We start from the raw sequence: 17,998 nt of genomic DNA, 5'->3' as shown, positions 1-17,998 counted from the left end.
TAATTTATTCTCCAAAAGGGCCACGTTTCTTCCAAAAGGCGCGGTTTATCCTGTCTTTCTAAATACCTAAATTTGAAAGTCCATGATGTTTTGCTATTTTTACCAAGGGTTTCTGATGGCAAGACAGGCCCAATAAGAATCCTTCAGAAGATGAGCTTCTGGTGGAAACAAAATAGCGATTAGGCGAATGTCTTGTTATTAATGATCTGCCTTCCTCTCATTCATGATGTATTTCCAGTGTGGGTCTGCAATGCTCAGCCTTGAACAAGAGTGTAATCCTTTGAACAGGCTACCCTGTCGAATGCTTTGCAAATGCATATGGGATGCGAACTGCTTTTCCTCCTCTTTCATGCGTTGATCACCGGAAGAACGTTTGCAGGCAACCAGAATCACATTGAATGGTTGAGTCCATTGCAGTGGGCTTTATTATTATTTTTTTCCTCTCTCCCTCTCTCTCTCCATCTCCCTCTCTGGCTAGCAAAAGAGGATGGATGAATGAGGTCATGCGCCAAGTCCCCTGCAGTTCACCATTATTTTTGGTGAATAAAGGATGGCTAAGGTTGACTGGAATGTCAGCAAACCTTTCATCCCTCTTCCTTTCAGCTGTCTGTGTTCTTATCCACAAGCCATACAAAGATCCTGGGTTGGGTTTTCACATCCATGGCCAGCTGGCTCCTTCTGCATAATGGGCAAGAGTGGGCATTTGCTTTCTACGTTTGCAGAGGGGAAATGCCAGAAGATATTTATCACAATGTGCTCAAGGTAGGATTGGCCTTTCCCCCCCCACCCCCCGTTTCTTAAGGAAGGAGTGGGGCCTGCAGCCTCCCCCATGGAAGGTGGGTGCTGAGAACATTTAATTTCAAAATTAGCGTGCCCCGTAAGAAAGGCCAGAAGGTGGAGCCATCGCAGGCCAGATGTGAACTGGGATAGGTCAGAACTGGTGAGAAAACCCATGTGTCTTTGTGTGCATGTATGTGCCTGTGTGTGTATGTGTATATAAGTGTTTGTGTGTGTATGTACATACATACTCCTGACACTTTGTTTTAATAGATGAACTCAAGTTTTAATATTTAGGGAGAGAGAGAGAAAAATTGCTTTCTTTCTCCCTACATTCTTCATACCAGGCACAATTTTATATTCTTCTATCTACGTTTTTTTTCACAGTACTTGCCTTTTGCATCTATTTCTTTAGGTGTTGTTCTTCCTTCCCTTTTCAGCACTTTGGCTATTGCAGCTGCCAAATGCAGGCCACGCAGACACATAACTTCGTGAAAATATTATTGTTGCTTTGTGTTTTTTTTTGTTCTGTCTTCTTGCAAATATTAAAGCTGTTTTCCCACTGGGCAGGTCAGCCGTTTGTGTATCTCAAAAACCTGTACTAGTTGTAGGTTCATTCTTTGAGGATGAGTTGGGGGGGACAGCCTAAGTACTGTGTAATTGCTGGGGTTGTTTATGTTTGTAATATCATGTGTATCTCTAATTACACAATTCAACTCCCAGAATTCCCTAGCCTCCCGGAAATAAATATGCTGTTGCGGAAATAAATATGCTGTTAGTGAAGGTCACAGCATACTGGCTGGGGGAATTCTGGGAGTTGAAGTCCAGATATTTCAAAGTTGCCAGAGTTGAAAAAATATTGCTGTTGTGTAAAACAACCATTGTGCGAAATCTGAAGTCTTTTCAGATGCTCAGGTGACACTTCAGTGTCAAAGTTGGAATATAGGAAATATTTTTCTTAAACTTGCCAATAGATTACAGTTACATCCCAGGTTATACTATCTAAAATATCTAGTCTCTGGCCGTTATGCATGGTTACCCATTTCCACTTCCCAGTCTTTCAAGACCAGTTTGAAGATTATTGGTAATTATCTTCTTTTCTGCCAATCTCTGAATGCTAAACATTAGAAACAAGAATGCCATTTAGTCATTGCTCCATTCTAAGGTGTTACAATTCCCAGAGTAACAAAAATTTTATCTTCCCTTCAAAAGGGAAATAAAAGAAAGGTTTTAACCTTTTTAAAAATTTCATATGAGAGGCTTTTTTTTTCTGGTCCTATTTAGAAAAATCCAAGTGTTTCCTGTGAAGGAGGGTTATAAAGCTACCAAATCATCCTTCCCCTTAAGAAAACATTATGGCCATTGAAATAAGTAGCTGCAAAGGGAGAAGCTGATTGCGCAGAAGTTCCATTAAAATGAAATATTTTAGGTGGGTAGGTAAGTAGGTAGGATAGGTAGGACAACCCAATATGATAACCATGTTTTAGGACTGACCAAAAGGATGAAACTGCAGAAATAACTGGAGTGGCGGAAACCTAGAAGCCTATTATTTTCACCCTGGAGAAATGGAGAAACAAGTAGACAAGTCGACATAAGGTTAGAATTAAAGAGACAGAGAATATTCCAGGAATCGCCTACATCCAAGCTCACCATTCTGCATATTGAGAATATGAAGGTTTAAAAAAACAACAGCAAGAAACAGAGCTAGCTTCTCGCAAAAAGTAAGTATGAATCCTTCTAGGAACACAATAAATTGGCAATAAGTGAGTGGAAATGAGAAGCTGGTTTGGTAGACATTCAAGATCTGGTAGAAATTTGACATCCCAGGAGTGATCCCTGGTCACTCATTGTGAGAAAGGACATGAGAGCGTGGCATGATAGCAGTCTTCCAATATCTAAAGGGTTGCCAAAAAGAAGAAGGGAGGCCAACCTATTCTCCAAAGAACCTGAGGGCAGGATAAGAAGCAATGGATGGAAACTATTCAAGGAGAGAAGCAACCTAGAACCAAGGAGAAATTTCCTGGCAGTGAGAACAATTAATCAATGGAATAACTTGCCCTCCAGAAATTGTGGATTGTTCCAACACTGGAGGTTTTTAAGAAGAGTTCTCTGAAAGGGTATAGGGTTTCCTACTTGAGCAGGGAGTTGGACTAGAAGACCTCCGAGGTCCCTTCCAACTCTGCTATTCTGTTACTTTATACTTAGGTTTCATTAATTTCTTCCTGTAACATGGGTTATATATAAATGGCCGTGTCATTTGTTGGAATATGGGGGAAAAAATGGATGCTGAACCTATTCCTCTGTAGGGCCAAAAAGTTCAGGGATTAATGGATGCTTTCACAGATCAGGAAAAGAATGTGTGGGTATATGTAGATAGGTAGTTAAGTAGGTAGGTAGGTAGGTAGGTAGGTAGGTAGGTAGGTAGGTAGGTAGGTAGGTAGGTAGGCCGGCCAAGGAATTGCAAGACTGTGGACTGGACTGGAAAATGAATTCCCTGTTGTAAAAAATAATAACTAAATAAATAACTAAATAAATAACTAAATAAATAACTAAGTAAATAACTAAATACATAACTAAATACATAACTAAATACATAACTAAATACATAACTAAATAAATAACTAAACAAATAACTAACTAACTAACTAAATAAATAAATAATGCAGAAGATCACTGCTGTATTATTGCCAGAAAACCACATGGATGTGTTGATGTCATCACAGAATATCAAGGTTAACATAAGAACATTTTTATATACTGTAGAGCTCTTCTCTAATCTCAGGGCCAGCCTGCTACAAATTCACCCACTGCAAGGTTTCCTACCTCTTTTGTGCATTCAGATGGTTCTGCCTCCACATAAACATCATTAGCTGGAAGTACAAGAAACTTATGACAAAGGAAAATATTACAAGGGGATTTGGCAGGGTGCAACAGGTGCTTATTTACATGGCCTTTCTTTTTCTTTAGCAGTAAGTAAGTGGCTTGTTTATGGGGATGGATACGCGGAGTCTGCTGGTTTTAGGCTCCCAGAATCCCAGTAATTTAGCGCTGTAATGTTCCCCAAAGCCCTTCTGCTTAGAAACTTTGAGGACATCAAAACTGAGAACTGCTTACTTGTATTCAAAGATGACTTCAGGCCTTTCAGCAAATCTCTTAAGGAACAAATTAATTGACCAAAGCACAATACCCAGGAAAGGAATAAACTAAAGTTCAGCTGAAACGGACAGTCCTATGTGTACCTGTATACAGGTAGTCCTCAATTTAAGACCACAACTGAGCCCCAAATTTCTGTTGTTAAGTGAGAGAGGATTTTGTTAAGTGAATTTTGCCCCATTTTATGACCTTTCCTGCCTCAGTTGTTAAATGAATCACTGCGGTTGAAAACTTAGTAACTAGGTTGTTAACTGAATCGGCTTCTCCATTGACTTTGCATGCAAGAAGGTTGCAAAGGGGATCACATGACCCCCAGAACAGTGTGACTGTCATAAATATGAACCAGTTGCCAAGCATCTGAATTTTGATCACATGATCATGGGGATGCTGGAAAGGTCAAAACTGTGGAAAACTATCATAACTCACTCTTTTCAGTGTTGTTATAACTTTGAACAGTCAGTAAATGAACTGTTGTAAGTCAAGGATTACCTGTATTGGGTTGAAGAACTCTTCCTTCCTTCCTTCCTTCCTTCCTTCCTTCCTTCCTTCCTTTCCCTTCCCTTCCCTTCCCTTTCTTCCTTCCTTCCTTCCCTCCTTCCTTCCCTTTCTTCTTTCCCTTCCTTCCTTCCCTTCCTTCCTTCCTTTCTTCCTTCCCTCCCTCCCTCCCTTCCTTTCCTTCCTTCCTTCCTCCCTCCATCCCTCCCTTCCCTTCCTTGCTTCCTTCCCTTCCCTTCCTTTTCAAGTATATTACTAAATTAACAGTATAACACTTATGTTATCACCTATTAAAATGTATTGACAATACAGCAGCATAACTCATCAAGGTTAACCAACTTTATATCCCATTGACTTCAATATGAAACCTAATTTGTCTCATGTTCGATCAGTGGAACTGAAACTCAATTCACTGTAGCTGGATAGCACCAATCAATCTCATTTTATTCTAATCAATAATCTGATCAGATAGCCTCCTTTTGTTCTTGGAAATGATAGGAGCATCTTATACATTGTCAGCCTGGGCCATAGGTCACCCTAAGAAACCATTTATAGCTGATACTGCAGTATCTACCTTTGATAAGGATACACCATTATTGTCCCTTATTGTCCCTATACTGAATTAGGCCCCCTAAAGACTGGGAAAAGAGATAGAATCATGGGTGGAACTTTGTATGGTGTTCACTTCATTTAGTTGGATGGAATCAGCTCTGTAAAGGGGGGGGACTCATAATATGCAATAATAAAATATGGTTCTTTAAAGAATGAAACAGCTTCTGTGAATATAGAGGGTTGAATTCAGTAACTTAGATGGAATTCTTAACACCAGGACTTTTAGAATTATTGAGCACATATTACCTATTACTCTTCAAATACACAAATTGGGATGTTTGTTGGCAACTTCTAAACTTACGTCAAAGAGGAGAAAGGTTGTAGTGCAGTGATGTCTGTTGTCTTTTGTTACAGAATGAAAACCATAACTTTCTTACTATGAAGAGTTCTACTTTCTTTAAACTAGCAACTTCTACAATGCAGAATTTTGTATTATTGGAATACATGTAGCTTCCAGGCAAAGCCAAGATAGTCTTCTTTTGCCAAATTAAATGACTTGTCATCTAAACACATGACTTGTCTAAAACAGTGTTTTGCTATTTGTTGCTCTTCAATTTCCAACCTGGAAATGTAGAAGTCTTTTCTGTTGCAAACCGATCATATATACATTTGATGATGCCGGCAATTAAATTTATTTGCCCACTTGATCGCAAAGAAATAATTCTTCTTTAATGTGCTACATCTTTATTACTGGATAGTATATAACATATAATAAAAGCCGGTAGAATTGATCTCTGAATTAGCATGGTTGAGTCTGGGCTGAGAATGTAGGTTAAACTTTTATTTTAATTGGTTGGATCATGGATCATATTAAAAGAACAACTTGATATAAGTACTATATGCTCCCAAAAATAAGTCAAATACAAATTTTAAAATGTGAAGCACACATCAGTAGGATGTTGGTTCAACTTTGTTTTTGAGCATGGAGTCACTGTATGATATGGTACAATTGTTAGGGTGGAGATTCCTTTTTCTACAAAGTCTTCATTTTACTGGCTAACAATAATTGAATTTTAGGCTAACAGGATTATTGCTTCTTACCAAAAATTAAGCCGCTCAAATATTGTATCCAAAAGTAAGAAATAGTTGGTCTTCTATTCCTTCCTAGGTGTGCCAGGTGTTTATTGCAGAAGGTACCTATTAAAAACAAAAAATGGCCAATATTATATTAAATAAATGATATCAGATTACATCATTCATGTATATAGTTGTGTGTGTGTATTTTCATATTCATATTCATAAAATTCAGCGTAGTTGCTGTTACGGGAAGCCCAGATTAAAATACTATGTGTTTTGCCTATATCTTCTGTATTAATGTTATTGGTGTAATTTTTCTGCAATATTGAAAACAGACAAAAGAGTTTCAACTTTAAAACTGATGATTGGTTTACATGAGACAAACTTTACTCCAGAAACTCTAAGCCAAGACATACTTACTTTTACTTTCAGGCAGATGTTTAATTCCAGCTCTTAGAACACCAGCATTTGTTATTCGAAATGAAATGATGAAGGTTACAGAACAAATACTCAAGTATCTTCCTTTACTTGGCTCTATCTCTTAATCAACAGCACAATAACGGTCTTTATAGATGAATCCCCTATTCCATTATCCTTGCGTGTATAGATGGGTCTGTGGTTTTATTTTGAAAATTAACAATGCCAGACTAAAACAGGTCAAACATTTTCCATCCAAGTGAAGAATTGATATATTCTGTGTCTCCCAGAATCTACTTAACTGGACTGGATTGGAAAAGAGATAATACCAAGAAGTTTTTCTAGTGACTTGGATTCTTAAGAAGAAATCTAGAGAATATAGATGGGGAATGTATGAAACTCTGTTAGACTATGAATCAATGGTAAAGGACAAATAAATGATTTTTAAAAAAATTAAATTTCTGAAGTATAACAATTAAGGTTTTAAACTTTGCATTTGTGTAACGTGTATGTATGGGAGGTGGTCTGATTGGTGTGTAAAGTTTTTCTCTCTCTCTCCCTTCATTTTAATTAAGCAAGCCCAGGTGGTAACTCAACATAGCAAACATATTTTCCTAACCTTTATTGTACCTCATTAGAATTCTCTCTTTTAAAAGGATTTCTAATTATATTGTCTAATAAAACTAAACCTTAGAGATCATTTGCATATTATATGAAGAAATCTCATACAATAAACTCACAGTGGATTCAATTAACATAATAGCTAATTATATATCCCATCAGCCTTTTGAGTGGTTCAGCATTCATGTTTCTCCTGCACTAGCCTAAAGCAAATGTGTGTGCGTGCGTGTGTGTGTGTGTACACACACGATTGAGTTTTCATTTTTAAATACTGACCCTTAATAAATATTGAAAATTGGAATATTGTTCCCAATGAGAAAGCTGGTGATTTTTTTCTGCATGGAAAAGTCTAAAGAGATGCATGTTTCTATTCACTTTTGTATGGATCTACTTCTACATGTGCATATTTATGGATGATTGTAGATACACACACATACACAAACACACAAAAGCAGGCATAAATCATATATTGTGAAACCTGGATAGAAGAGAGGGGAGAAATTCTTACATGGGAAGTAGTGTTCAGAAATATTTGATTGGCTATCTGGGTTTTGGAAACTGTCCATTTGTAGCAGTTAACGTTTTTATTTTTCTTTCCACATCCCACATTGCTTTCTTGGTGAGTTGCGTTCTCTATCAAGGCAGAAATTTATGATGAAATTAGCAGAGACACAGTAATAAACTGGATCATGAGCTTCCATGTAATTGACTGTTATGAAGGTGTCATTGTTGCTTGTAATGAATTCTCCATCCTGGGGCTTAAAATTGGCTAAAATATCTTGGAATTGTGGTGTGTCTCCATTCTTCCACCCGCGAGGTGTGTTGGTGTTTAACTTCCCCCTCCCTTCTTCTTCTTTTAGGTTTTGTGATCTTGGAAAGACTATCTGACCGCTGGTTTGAGAGTCTTCCTTTTTTTCTTCTTCTTCGTTTTTTTTTAAAGATGTGGTCAGCATGCTCTGAAAGATTTGGCAACACAAGTGATTTCTTTGAAAACGTTTAGGCTTAATCTACTCCACTGCTAACATTGTTTCCACATGCTACAAACATCCAGTTAGGGAAATGGAAGGGGGTTTGTTTTGTTTTGTTTTGGGGGGGGTGTTGTTCCATGTTGCTCTGTTGTGGTTGTTTGAAATGATGGCGAAATTTGATGCAGAATAAGATGCCTTTCTTTCTTTTGAATGACGGCTGACTTGTTATTCATATTTTAATGAGGTTACAATCTCTAAGGCAGTTTTTCCAGGGTGGAGGCCCCACATCTCCTGGGTGATTACAATAGAAGCTGTCTATTGAGAAGGACCATTCAGAATCTTTTAGGGCTTTCATAGAATTGCTTTTGGTTTCTGCCCCTTGTCCAACCTAAATCCCCCCCCTCCCTTTCCAATTTTATTATTAAAGCAATTTTAAAGTATACTTAACTTTGGGAGGGATGGTTTTGCACGGGTGGCTATTTGATATATCTTTCTCAAAACTCTGCGCAAGTGGAAATATAAATTGCAGTGGCCTTCTAGGGCTTAACTCGGGAGCCGAGAAAATTATACAAAAGCAGGACTGCTATTTCCCCGTCTTGAATTGGTGTTAAGAACCTCATCTATTAATGCGTGTATTTTGGTGAGGGTATGGATTTTGTACCTGCAGCATCTCCTTGTACGCAAAACTCTGCAAACAGAGAGTTTTTTCTGCTTAGGAGTTTTGTAAAACAGGAACACCATCTGGATGCCTTGCGTTAAATTTAGTTATGGTCCTTTTAAATAGTTGGGGGTGGGAGAAGGGAAGAAATATTGGGACTTTATTTGTTGCAGCTACTTTGTTCAATGAAAAAAAAATAGTGAAAGCAAGCAAGTCCCTCAGAAATATATTGGGGTGGGTAGAATATATGCCTCTTTTTTCTACAATTATTCTGTACATATTTTATATCTGCATAGGATCAGTACCACCAAACATTCTTTTGGAGTAGTTAATGTTGAGCTTTTCCTGTTCTTTCCTATTTCTATAAGGTTTCTAACTACAAGGTAGGACAAGGTAAAAAGGAGAGAGGCCTATTGTAAAGAAAGGCCTACTTCGAGATGCACAAGAGATTGGGGGGGGGGTGGAGAGAAGGGACTCTAAGCGTTAATTTTAATTCTCCTGCCTTTATTTCCCTGATTTGTGACCAGATGGTGGTGAAGGAAGGGTCTCCCCTTTGTGTAAATGGAGCACACATATGAAAGTCCTTCTGTAATGTAATCGTTGAGACCGGAAGGGTTCATACTGCGTGTGAAAAGAGACAATAGGGACGGGATATATCAACACTGAAGAAATCGAGTTCATTTGTGATTCAGGTTCTTTGACTCTGGTTGTCATGATAACTTCCTCCTTTGATCAGCAGAGGGTGAAGAGGGGAAATCTCCTAAAAGGCCCAAAAGATGCAGCTCTGTTGTTTACTGTGCACTTGGCTTCAATTCACGCCCTCTTCCGGAAGAAGTTCCAGAGATGGGAGCAATCGTGCACCTTGACCTGTCTAGACGGGAGAGAAGGTTTTTTTGTCTCTGTTACCAAGAGCATGGGGTGCTCTTTGACCCTTGTAGCATTGACTGCTGAGACCCTCGCTAAGTACGTAGGTAGTGTGTGTCTAAATGTGTCCCCCTGAATTCTTGCTTAATTCTGAAGGAAGAGGAAAGGGCGAAGACATGGGCCAGCTGTTTGAAATAGTAGATTCTGGGAGAAGAAGAGTTTTGTAAGTGATTATTTTCTTTGCCCAAACCCTTGGGAGGCATTAAACAGCTGCAAGTGACTTGACGAACAGAAAGTCAGACTAACTGAAGGATGGACGGGTGTGTGGGTGTGCGTGTGTGAGTGTGTGGGTGTGTTGGGGGGGGGGGGTAGAATGTTTGGAAACTTTGCTTTGGTTAAAGAAACCAAGTACATTCGAACAAGGAATCTATTAAGTCTTCACTGAGACCCGGAAAGCAAAGTTTCTCTCTTTATGAGTTTTGAACATAAAATATACCTCTGCTGCAATTTTTTTTTTAAAAAAAATTTAAGAACTTCTTGCATTTAAAATCAGCTTACAATGGCACGTATAATTTCAGCCTAAAAGGAATATTTTATTATCACCTTAAATGTTTAATTATTTCCAGGCTCATCCTAGATTTAGCTGACATTTTTAATTATATATGTAATACGATATCAGACAATAATTATTTAGATACGGAGATCTGCAGGCATTGTTCTGTACTGTCAATCCAGGTTAAGGATTCTGTGTTTATGTACGCCTGCAGGATTCTGCCTTGGTAAAATCTGAAAAAATGTATGTTTCTGTAAATCTTTTTCCTTAGATTCCTTTTGCAAAGTCAGAGACCTTCTTAACAGACATTTTGGAAAATATATGCGATCGGATGAATGATTACAAACTTGAGGATGATCCTGTAACTAAGAAAAAGATATTCAAGAGATATGCTCCGAGGAAGGATGAGGAAATATATCCAATATATAAACAATATTTCTTTTATTCTGATGCTTATAAACCCTTGAAATATGCGGTAAGACAGCAGAATATACTAATGACTTTGGGAGATGAACTGTTTTGACCCTCACATTTGATATTGTAGATTAATTTGCTTCCCTGAATCTAAATTTAGGGATTTTATAGTATTTGGATATCTTTCAGGCCCTGGGTTAATTTGCCTTAAATAATAATGAATGGGGTGGGATGGGTTAAAGCGAGCGAAACACCATGAAACATAGATCTCAATATTCTTCAGAACAAGTATGCATGGGTAATGCCACTTTATTTTCACTTTGGGTTATCAAATATTTAAGTTGAAATAATTTTAAAGTAAATGATAGAAAAGCATTTAAAAATAAACGATAGAAAAGCAATACAAATCTACCCTCCATGATTTTCAGCAATATGAATCTAAAGACCACTTCTCTGTTCTGCAACAAAACAAATTGTGACGCTAGGTTTTGCATTCAGATTTTAAAATTGCTAATTCAAATCCTGATGGTTATTGGAGTGATAGAGAGTTTAGTTATTGTTTCTTTTTTCCAGTTTTTCTTTCTTTGGACTTTGTTGAGAGCTAGAATGGAGGCCTAGAGCAAGGTGACACAAGAGGGTCGCTCTTGAGCTGGCCTGTGTCTCAAACATCAACAAATGCTCTTGAAAAATAATATTTTCAACATGGGCCTGTGGAAAAAAAAGAAAGAAATCTGGAAATATATTTGTCCACTCATCCAAAATTAGACCTATGGGAAAGAAAGCAAGTCTTGTTCTTTTAGAAAAATTTACTTCGGGATTCTAATAGGTCTGGAGCTCTTGTGGAGTATTTTAATGCCAGTTAAATTCCTTGCCAACAAGAGTTGGTTTCTTTAACTAAATTAATAACTGATCTTCAGCAATTACCACAATGATCAAATAAGGAATTTGGGCAAAGGGATTCCTGCAGGAATCTCATTATCTACTTATTTCACCTTTTATTTGATTCTAAAACCAAGAAGGTTGTTTTAGGATCATCCAAAATGTTTTGCAAAATTCTAAATAAACGTAAGAGAGCATGTATAAAATGTTAAGGAACTAATTTTTAAATTTTCATTTTTCGGAGACATTATTTGCATTACAAAATCCGTGGAGACTTACTTCATGTGCTGAAGCAGTATTTATTTAAGAATGCACACCACATATGAGATTTGAACCTAAAAACTGGATTCTTGGGGTAGGGTGTAGAATTTTATGGTAGAATCGGGTCTTTTTGTGATAAAAATTGGCTTCCTGGTTATTTTTGAGGTCATCTTACAGAATGTTTCTCCCTTGCTGGGATTCCCTGTAGATTTTGGGGACAGGAGCTTATAGCCAATGCTTAAGGCCAAGTGACCAAGAAAAACTGCATTGGGAGAAGGCCCAATGCTGACCAAATCAGAAATATGACTGGTGTTATATGAAGTCACTGATACGTTCTTCATTTTGAAAAATAAGTAATCATTTGGTGATATAGTGAAATAGTCTCTTTCCCCTTATGCACATACTGTATACGTTTTATCCATTCCGTCCATTTCAAAGTATTAGCATCAATCCCTAGAACCGTTTCAACCAACTGTGTATGAATAACCTGTATTAAGCGGAATCATTCATCATTTGCTTTCAACAGATAGAATTTGAATGAGCCTATAATGAAATCTCAATATATATTGTTAATGCTGTGTACTGTTACAGTACAACCCGATCAGGCAGGCACGCTGCCTTGGCACACACACAAAAAAACCCCAAGAAATAAAAAAGCGACAATCCCAAATTGTCTTTCTTGACATAATATCCTTTGGTTGCTCTGTGTAAATGGCCTTGTTTAGTTCTTTGCTGCTGTTTTTCCCTCTTTACAGTGTGAGACTATCATAGAACAGTATGAAGATGAAATATTCTCAGTTATCACTCGGGAGTCACACTCTCTGGCTGACAAGCTGTGCATTGAAAAATCAGGTACTGTGTCTGATGTAACATGTGCTTCTTTCTCAACAGCAATTCTCTCCCCCCCCTTTCTCCTTCTCCCCCCCCCCGCCCCCACCAATCCATTTATGCGTTGCTGGGATGCAGCAAAACACTTTGGAAAATAATATTTTCTAGATTGAAGAGGATGCATGGGCATTGCTAAGGAATGCCATGCCAAGGAAAGTTGGTTAAAGAAAGAAGAAATATATTTGCCTATTCATCCAAAAGAAATCATATTCAAAACAAGATTTGTTTTCTTTTGGGTGAATAGGCAAATAGATATTTTAGACGGGTTTACTTCAGGATCTGGAGTTCCAGTAGAGTATTTTAATGCTGGCTAAATTCCCTGCCTAAATTCCTTTAACTAAGTTAACATCTGATTTTTAACGATTATGAAGACAATAATGGAAATAGAATTTAAGAGATGGTATTCCTGCCAGAATCTCTTCATCTATTCATTTTGGCTTCAGTTTCAGATAGTTGATTCTAAAACCAAGAAGGTTGTTTTAGGGCTATCCAATCTCTTGTGTCAAATTCTAAATAAACATAAACTGAAATACTATGGACAGCTACTTGTGTAAGACCACAAAACAAACTGGAACTTAGCAGGAAATGTACATGGGATGAAGTTGCTATCCCCTCTGAATGAGCAGATTGTAAAAATAGGTGAGTTTTAAAAAGCTGATTTAGAGAGATAACATCTAATGTTAACGCTAGCAAATGTTAACAGGGCCAATTAGTGGGTAATAAAATAATTCATAAGAATACAGGGGAAAAATTAATAATTTACATAGTCTAGAAATTTGTAATTGTTAAAAAAATATTCTAATGCAAATAAAAGATAAATTATTTACATTTCATCTATCACTTGATCATAATATAATTGATGTTCTTAATATAGTAGAAACAAATTGTCCCACAGGCTCACTTTTAAAACTCATGTACAGTTTTCCTTCCAAAGTTTTCCGGCAATGTGAAAGTAAAGAGAAAAGTGTAGAAATAAGTAGGAAGAAAGAGAAAGAATAGTATGAGTCAATTCCCTCCAGCATGTTAATCTCATTTTCAAATTTGCTTTTGTTTGAAATTGTTTGCACCAATTTCTCCAGTCTATACCCTTTCAGTTGCCTTTCTTCCTCTTGTTCTTGACAAAGTAAGATGTGATATATTGGGTTCTTAGATGCACTGTATGCACACCTATCCAGATGGCAACCTTAAATAAACAAGATTCATTTAAAAATAAATGTGGTAGAATCACGCTGAGTCTAGGTTGTGGTCTTCCCCGGTTAATAGTGAAAATAATGGATCTTTTGGTCAGATCGGTATCTATCTGCCTGCCTGTCTGCTCATATGGCTACCATCTATCTGACTATAGATCATAATTTCAAGGCAACTGCAGTATTCTCATTTTGGTAATGTGGCTTCCTTCAATTTAATAGGGTTTGAGAAGTTGGTGACCTTTGATTAGAAGCTGTGGGACTTATTTCCCTCCAATAATATTTAGAACTGTGAAGCTAGATTGCTCCTCTAAGACAATTTACTTAGTCTAAAGTGTGTTTAGGATTGTGGCAAAATCCTGCAATGACTAGAAAGGCTCCGGAGACCAATAGAAACCATAAACATTTCTTATTGAAGAACTGAAGAGAAATATTGATGAGGAGGAGGAGAAGGAGGAAGAGGAGGAGGTTGTAGTTTTCTATTAGCGCCTGCGCAGGTTATTTACAAGAAACAAGGAAAAACAAATGGCAGGAAAGATCAGCAGTTCTGTCTGACCTTGTAAAATCTCACAGGATTATAAATATGCTAAAGTGAAAACTCAGAAAGAAAAGTAAACAACCATACATTCTTTCTATTGCTTCAGTAGGTAGAAAGTTTTTAAAAGATCCCCTTCCAAGTGCTGAAGCACAGAGAGGGTTTTCCAAAAAGGAAAAAAAGGGGGAATTATAGATACTCATTCCAATTATAAAAAATGTTCAGCTTTTTAGCACTTGTGTTTACTAGCTGACGTCTGCCTCAAAACTAGAAGGGGGAAAAAAAATCACATTTTCCAGAAATTTCCCCATAAATGGAAGAAACGAAAGAGCCTAACAAAATGTAGGGAAACCCTGAGGGAGCTGAATGTAACCAACTCATTTCCCATCTCTGCAAATCATATTATAGCTTTGATTATAAACTTCTTTAAATGCTATTAGTTATTTCCACCAGGCAATACATGTATAACATAATGATATGAAATTTGTGAAAAAAAATGACCTAGTTGAAGTGACTATTTGTGTCAGTATGAATTTCTCTACAACACAAAAGGTAAACAGTCTTTGTGGAATGTTTTACAAGGCACACTTTAGCCATTGTGACATATTTGTGTACAAAAAAGATGGCTTGCAAAGCACTTACTGATTTATGTACCTCTTTCATCAGGGGAGGTAGAAATGCAGAGCATCATTATCTTATTAAAAGCAATATATGATAAATTCTCTATGAATTTAATTCCTTTTCCTGTAATCTGTCAAACTGAGGCAACCTTTAGCTAGAAAAATATGTGGTGTTTCTTCCATGTTTACATGATGATTGCATCTGGTGTTTCATTTTTTAAAAAAGCCAAAAACTCTTTCACAAGCTATGTTAAAAAGATGAAGGTTGTTGGTTTTTTTATATATACAGACAACCATGGATCAGTTATCTGTCAAAAGATTTCTTTGATCTCACTTAAAATCTCTATATTTCTCTTTCTGCCTGGAAGGATTCAAAAGAGTGAAACAGCCTTTATCTATTCTTACGAAGATGTTTTTCTCCTCTACTTAAAGGAATTGTTTCTGAAGTTAATAGACATTGTAGTCCTTAGTTGGAAACTAAGATTTGCTGTTAGGATCATTGACAATAATATAAATGCATAACTCAGAATTTATTGTTGTGCCAGTGAAATTGGGTAGACAATAATTTGCCTAAAGGACAATTTTCATTGTCCCACTATTATTTTGTAACTATGCTGTTTAGAAGCAATAGGATTAAGACATTGGTCAAGAATGTGGTATTCTTGGATTTGTATCAGTTAATTTGGTTCAACAACATAATAGACTGCCTCTATGTCCATCTGTCCCCAACCCATTATTATCATTAAGGTAATATAGAGGTTTCCATTATTCTAATCGGCTTCACGTGCTCATAACTCTGAAAAATTATTCTCTTTGGATGAAATTTTTCATTCTCATCCCAAAGGTGACTTTATTTATCTATGTAGGAAGCTTGAACAGAAGCCATTAATGCATTTTTAAGTCTCACAAGGGTAGAAAAACGCTTCTATTATTCTATAAAAGCCTGGCGTTTTTGCTTCCATTTCACTTGCTCAGTTTGGCACATCTATTATTGCTCCAAAAGCTTTCAAATTCAGTGCTTCATAGGCAACTTGCTAAGACTACCCTTCGAAATGGGTTGCCAGCCCAAGACAAGGCAACCAAGTCCTACACAATGCAACTCAGTGTTAATATACAAATGATGCTAACATTTTCACTGTATTCTAATAACATTCTTTGGGATTTGAAGATAAAGATGTACTCTCCACTGATCTATTTTTAATGAGCCTTTACAGTTTTATAATTATCTTTTCTTCTCCCTCCTGCCCAGAAATTTCTAGTAAATACAGAGTTTTATTAATCTTCCCCTATGATGGGTTGTGTAAATTCAAGCTTTCTAGGAATAAACGCAGCAGTCATCTGAGGACAATCTCTTTCCGATAGCCCTTTTTATTTTTTTTCTTTGATGTTATTTTGTAATTCTGATTTTAGCTTATTATTTATATCTCTTTGACCTCTTTAAAAGAATAAGAAAAACCCAAGTATGTCACAATAGGAAAAAAAACTTGTTTATTTTGTTTTGCTAAAGTATCTGAAACATATTCCTATTGCCAAATACTGAATCAGTTCAAGCTCAGACTATTTATGTTGTCAGAGATTAGATGCCAGTATTAACTCTGGTGATTCAGAAATAAGCAGCACAAGAAGGGGATTTATTTCCCAATAATTTTGTTAAAAACTGGGGCTGTGATATTTAGATAAATGGGCAGGAACCTTCTACAAAGAGCATTTAATATTTTTATGCCAAAGTTCTTTGTTTATTAAATTGAAACAAAGGAAAATACTGAATGAAAACTTGTGTGTTGTGTATAAGAATAGACACTTCTGACAAATTTATAAAGAAAGAGAACAATCATGTTAAATAGCGATTCAATCATCACAAATTTGCTCATTGTTTTAATGCCAGCCATTTGCCCAAAATATGGACTTTCAGATACTGCTCACTCCCAAGATTTTTTTTTATCTTAACACACCTATAATTATGTGTGAAGTTATATATTGAAAAATCTGGTTGCACTGTTTTAAAATACTGTGTCAAATCATTGAATACATTGGAACAGCCTTAAAATAAAATAAAAAAAACCTAATATGATATTAAAAACCCATCAGAAACTCTCTCTTTTAAAATGTGTATCAAGATATGATTTATGATTTTTGAACAGTGGTGAATAATCTATTGTACTATCATGATCAAGGGTATCTGAAACCTGAATAAATATAAACATGTAATTGTGAGATAATCTAATTGTTTGATCTTCCATTGGTGTCTAATTTTGCCCTCTCTTGATAGGTCTTTGTCAAGAAGATGAGACGCACACTGAACTTTAAAAGGCAACTATTATTATTATTATTATTATTATTATTATTATTATTATTATTATTATTATTAAATATCAATATTATATGGATGAAGAATATAAACTAAAATAATTCTACATTCTCTATCTTCCATTAATCTTCATAACAAACCTTTATATAGACTGATCATTAACATGCCTGTTTGTCTTGTCTATTTCAGATATTGGACTAAGTTAGTGGGGGAAACTTCACTTTTTAAAGCTGCTGTGTCAGTTGTACTCAAAAACCCTGTGCTTTTCATAGGTGTTAATTATGAGTGAAAATGCCATTTCAAATCTATGTGAGTTGTACTTTTCCAAAACCTGCTGACTTATTCTCTGTAGCTTTAGATCAATGCTAGGGCAGTTTTCTAAACCAGAATGGGACTCCTCGCTGCAGCCAACTCTCTAGGCTAGTTTGCCATGGTGAACTCACCAACAGCCAACTCAACAGGAGACAACTCGCCATGGCCAACTCAACGCGATACAACTTGGCATGGTCAACTCACCACAGGAGAATTTACTGGGGACAATTCAACAATTCAATTTAATTAGTTAAAATAGTTTGGGGGGGGGAAATGTATCATTCACATTTCATTTTGTCCCTCCTTTGGCATCCTTTCTTTAATAATTCTATCGCTTTTTCCATATTAGTGTAACTCTTCTCCCACGGTGAGTTGGCCATGGCAAGTTGTCATAGAAAATTTGATGTGCCTTATATAAAATTGTTTTACTTAAGAGCAAAGCAGTGGTGGGTTCCTAAC

General features: G+C 36.5%; 1 protein-coding gene across 1 annotated transcript in view; it reads left to right on the top strand.

The window, feature by feature from the left end:
• CNPY1 (canopy FGF signaling regulator 1) overlaps positions 1 to 17,655 on the top strand; it is an 85,102-nt gene extending 67,447 nt beyond the window's left edge. The window contains exons 4-6 of the mRNA XM_087711825.1: positions 10,407 to 10,610; positions 12,445 to 12,541; positions 17,189 to 17,655. Of these exons, the coding sequence (XP_087567951.1) occupies positions 10,407 to 10,610; positions 12,445 to 12,541; positions 17,189 to 17,226 (339 nt within the window). The 3' untranslated portion in view covers positions 17,227 to 17,655. The remainder of the gene's footprint in view (positions 1 to 10,406; positions 10,611 to 12,444; positions 12,542 to 17,188) is intronic.
• The last annotated feature ends 343 nt before the right edge of the window (positions 17,656 to 17,998 follow it).

The sequence above is a fragment of the Thamnophis sirtalis genome, unplaced genomic scaffold, assembly GCF_051295495.1.
Source record: "Thamnophis sirtalis isolate CommonGarterSnake01/CBP01778 unplaced genomic scaffold, rThaSir2_p1.2 scaffold_4, whole genome shotgun sequence".
Lineage (NCBI taxonomy): Eukaryota > Metazoa > Chordata > Lepidosauria > Squamata > Natricidae > Thamnophis > Thamnophis sirtalis.
Note: the sequence above shows the minus strand (reverse complement) of the source record. Positions and strands in the feature narration are given on the sequence as shown.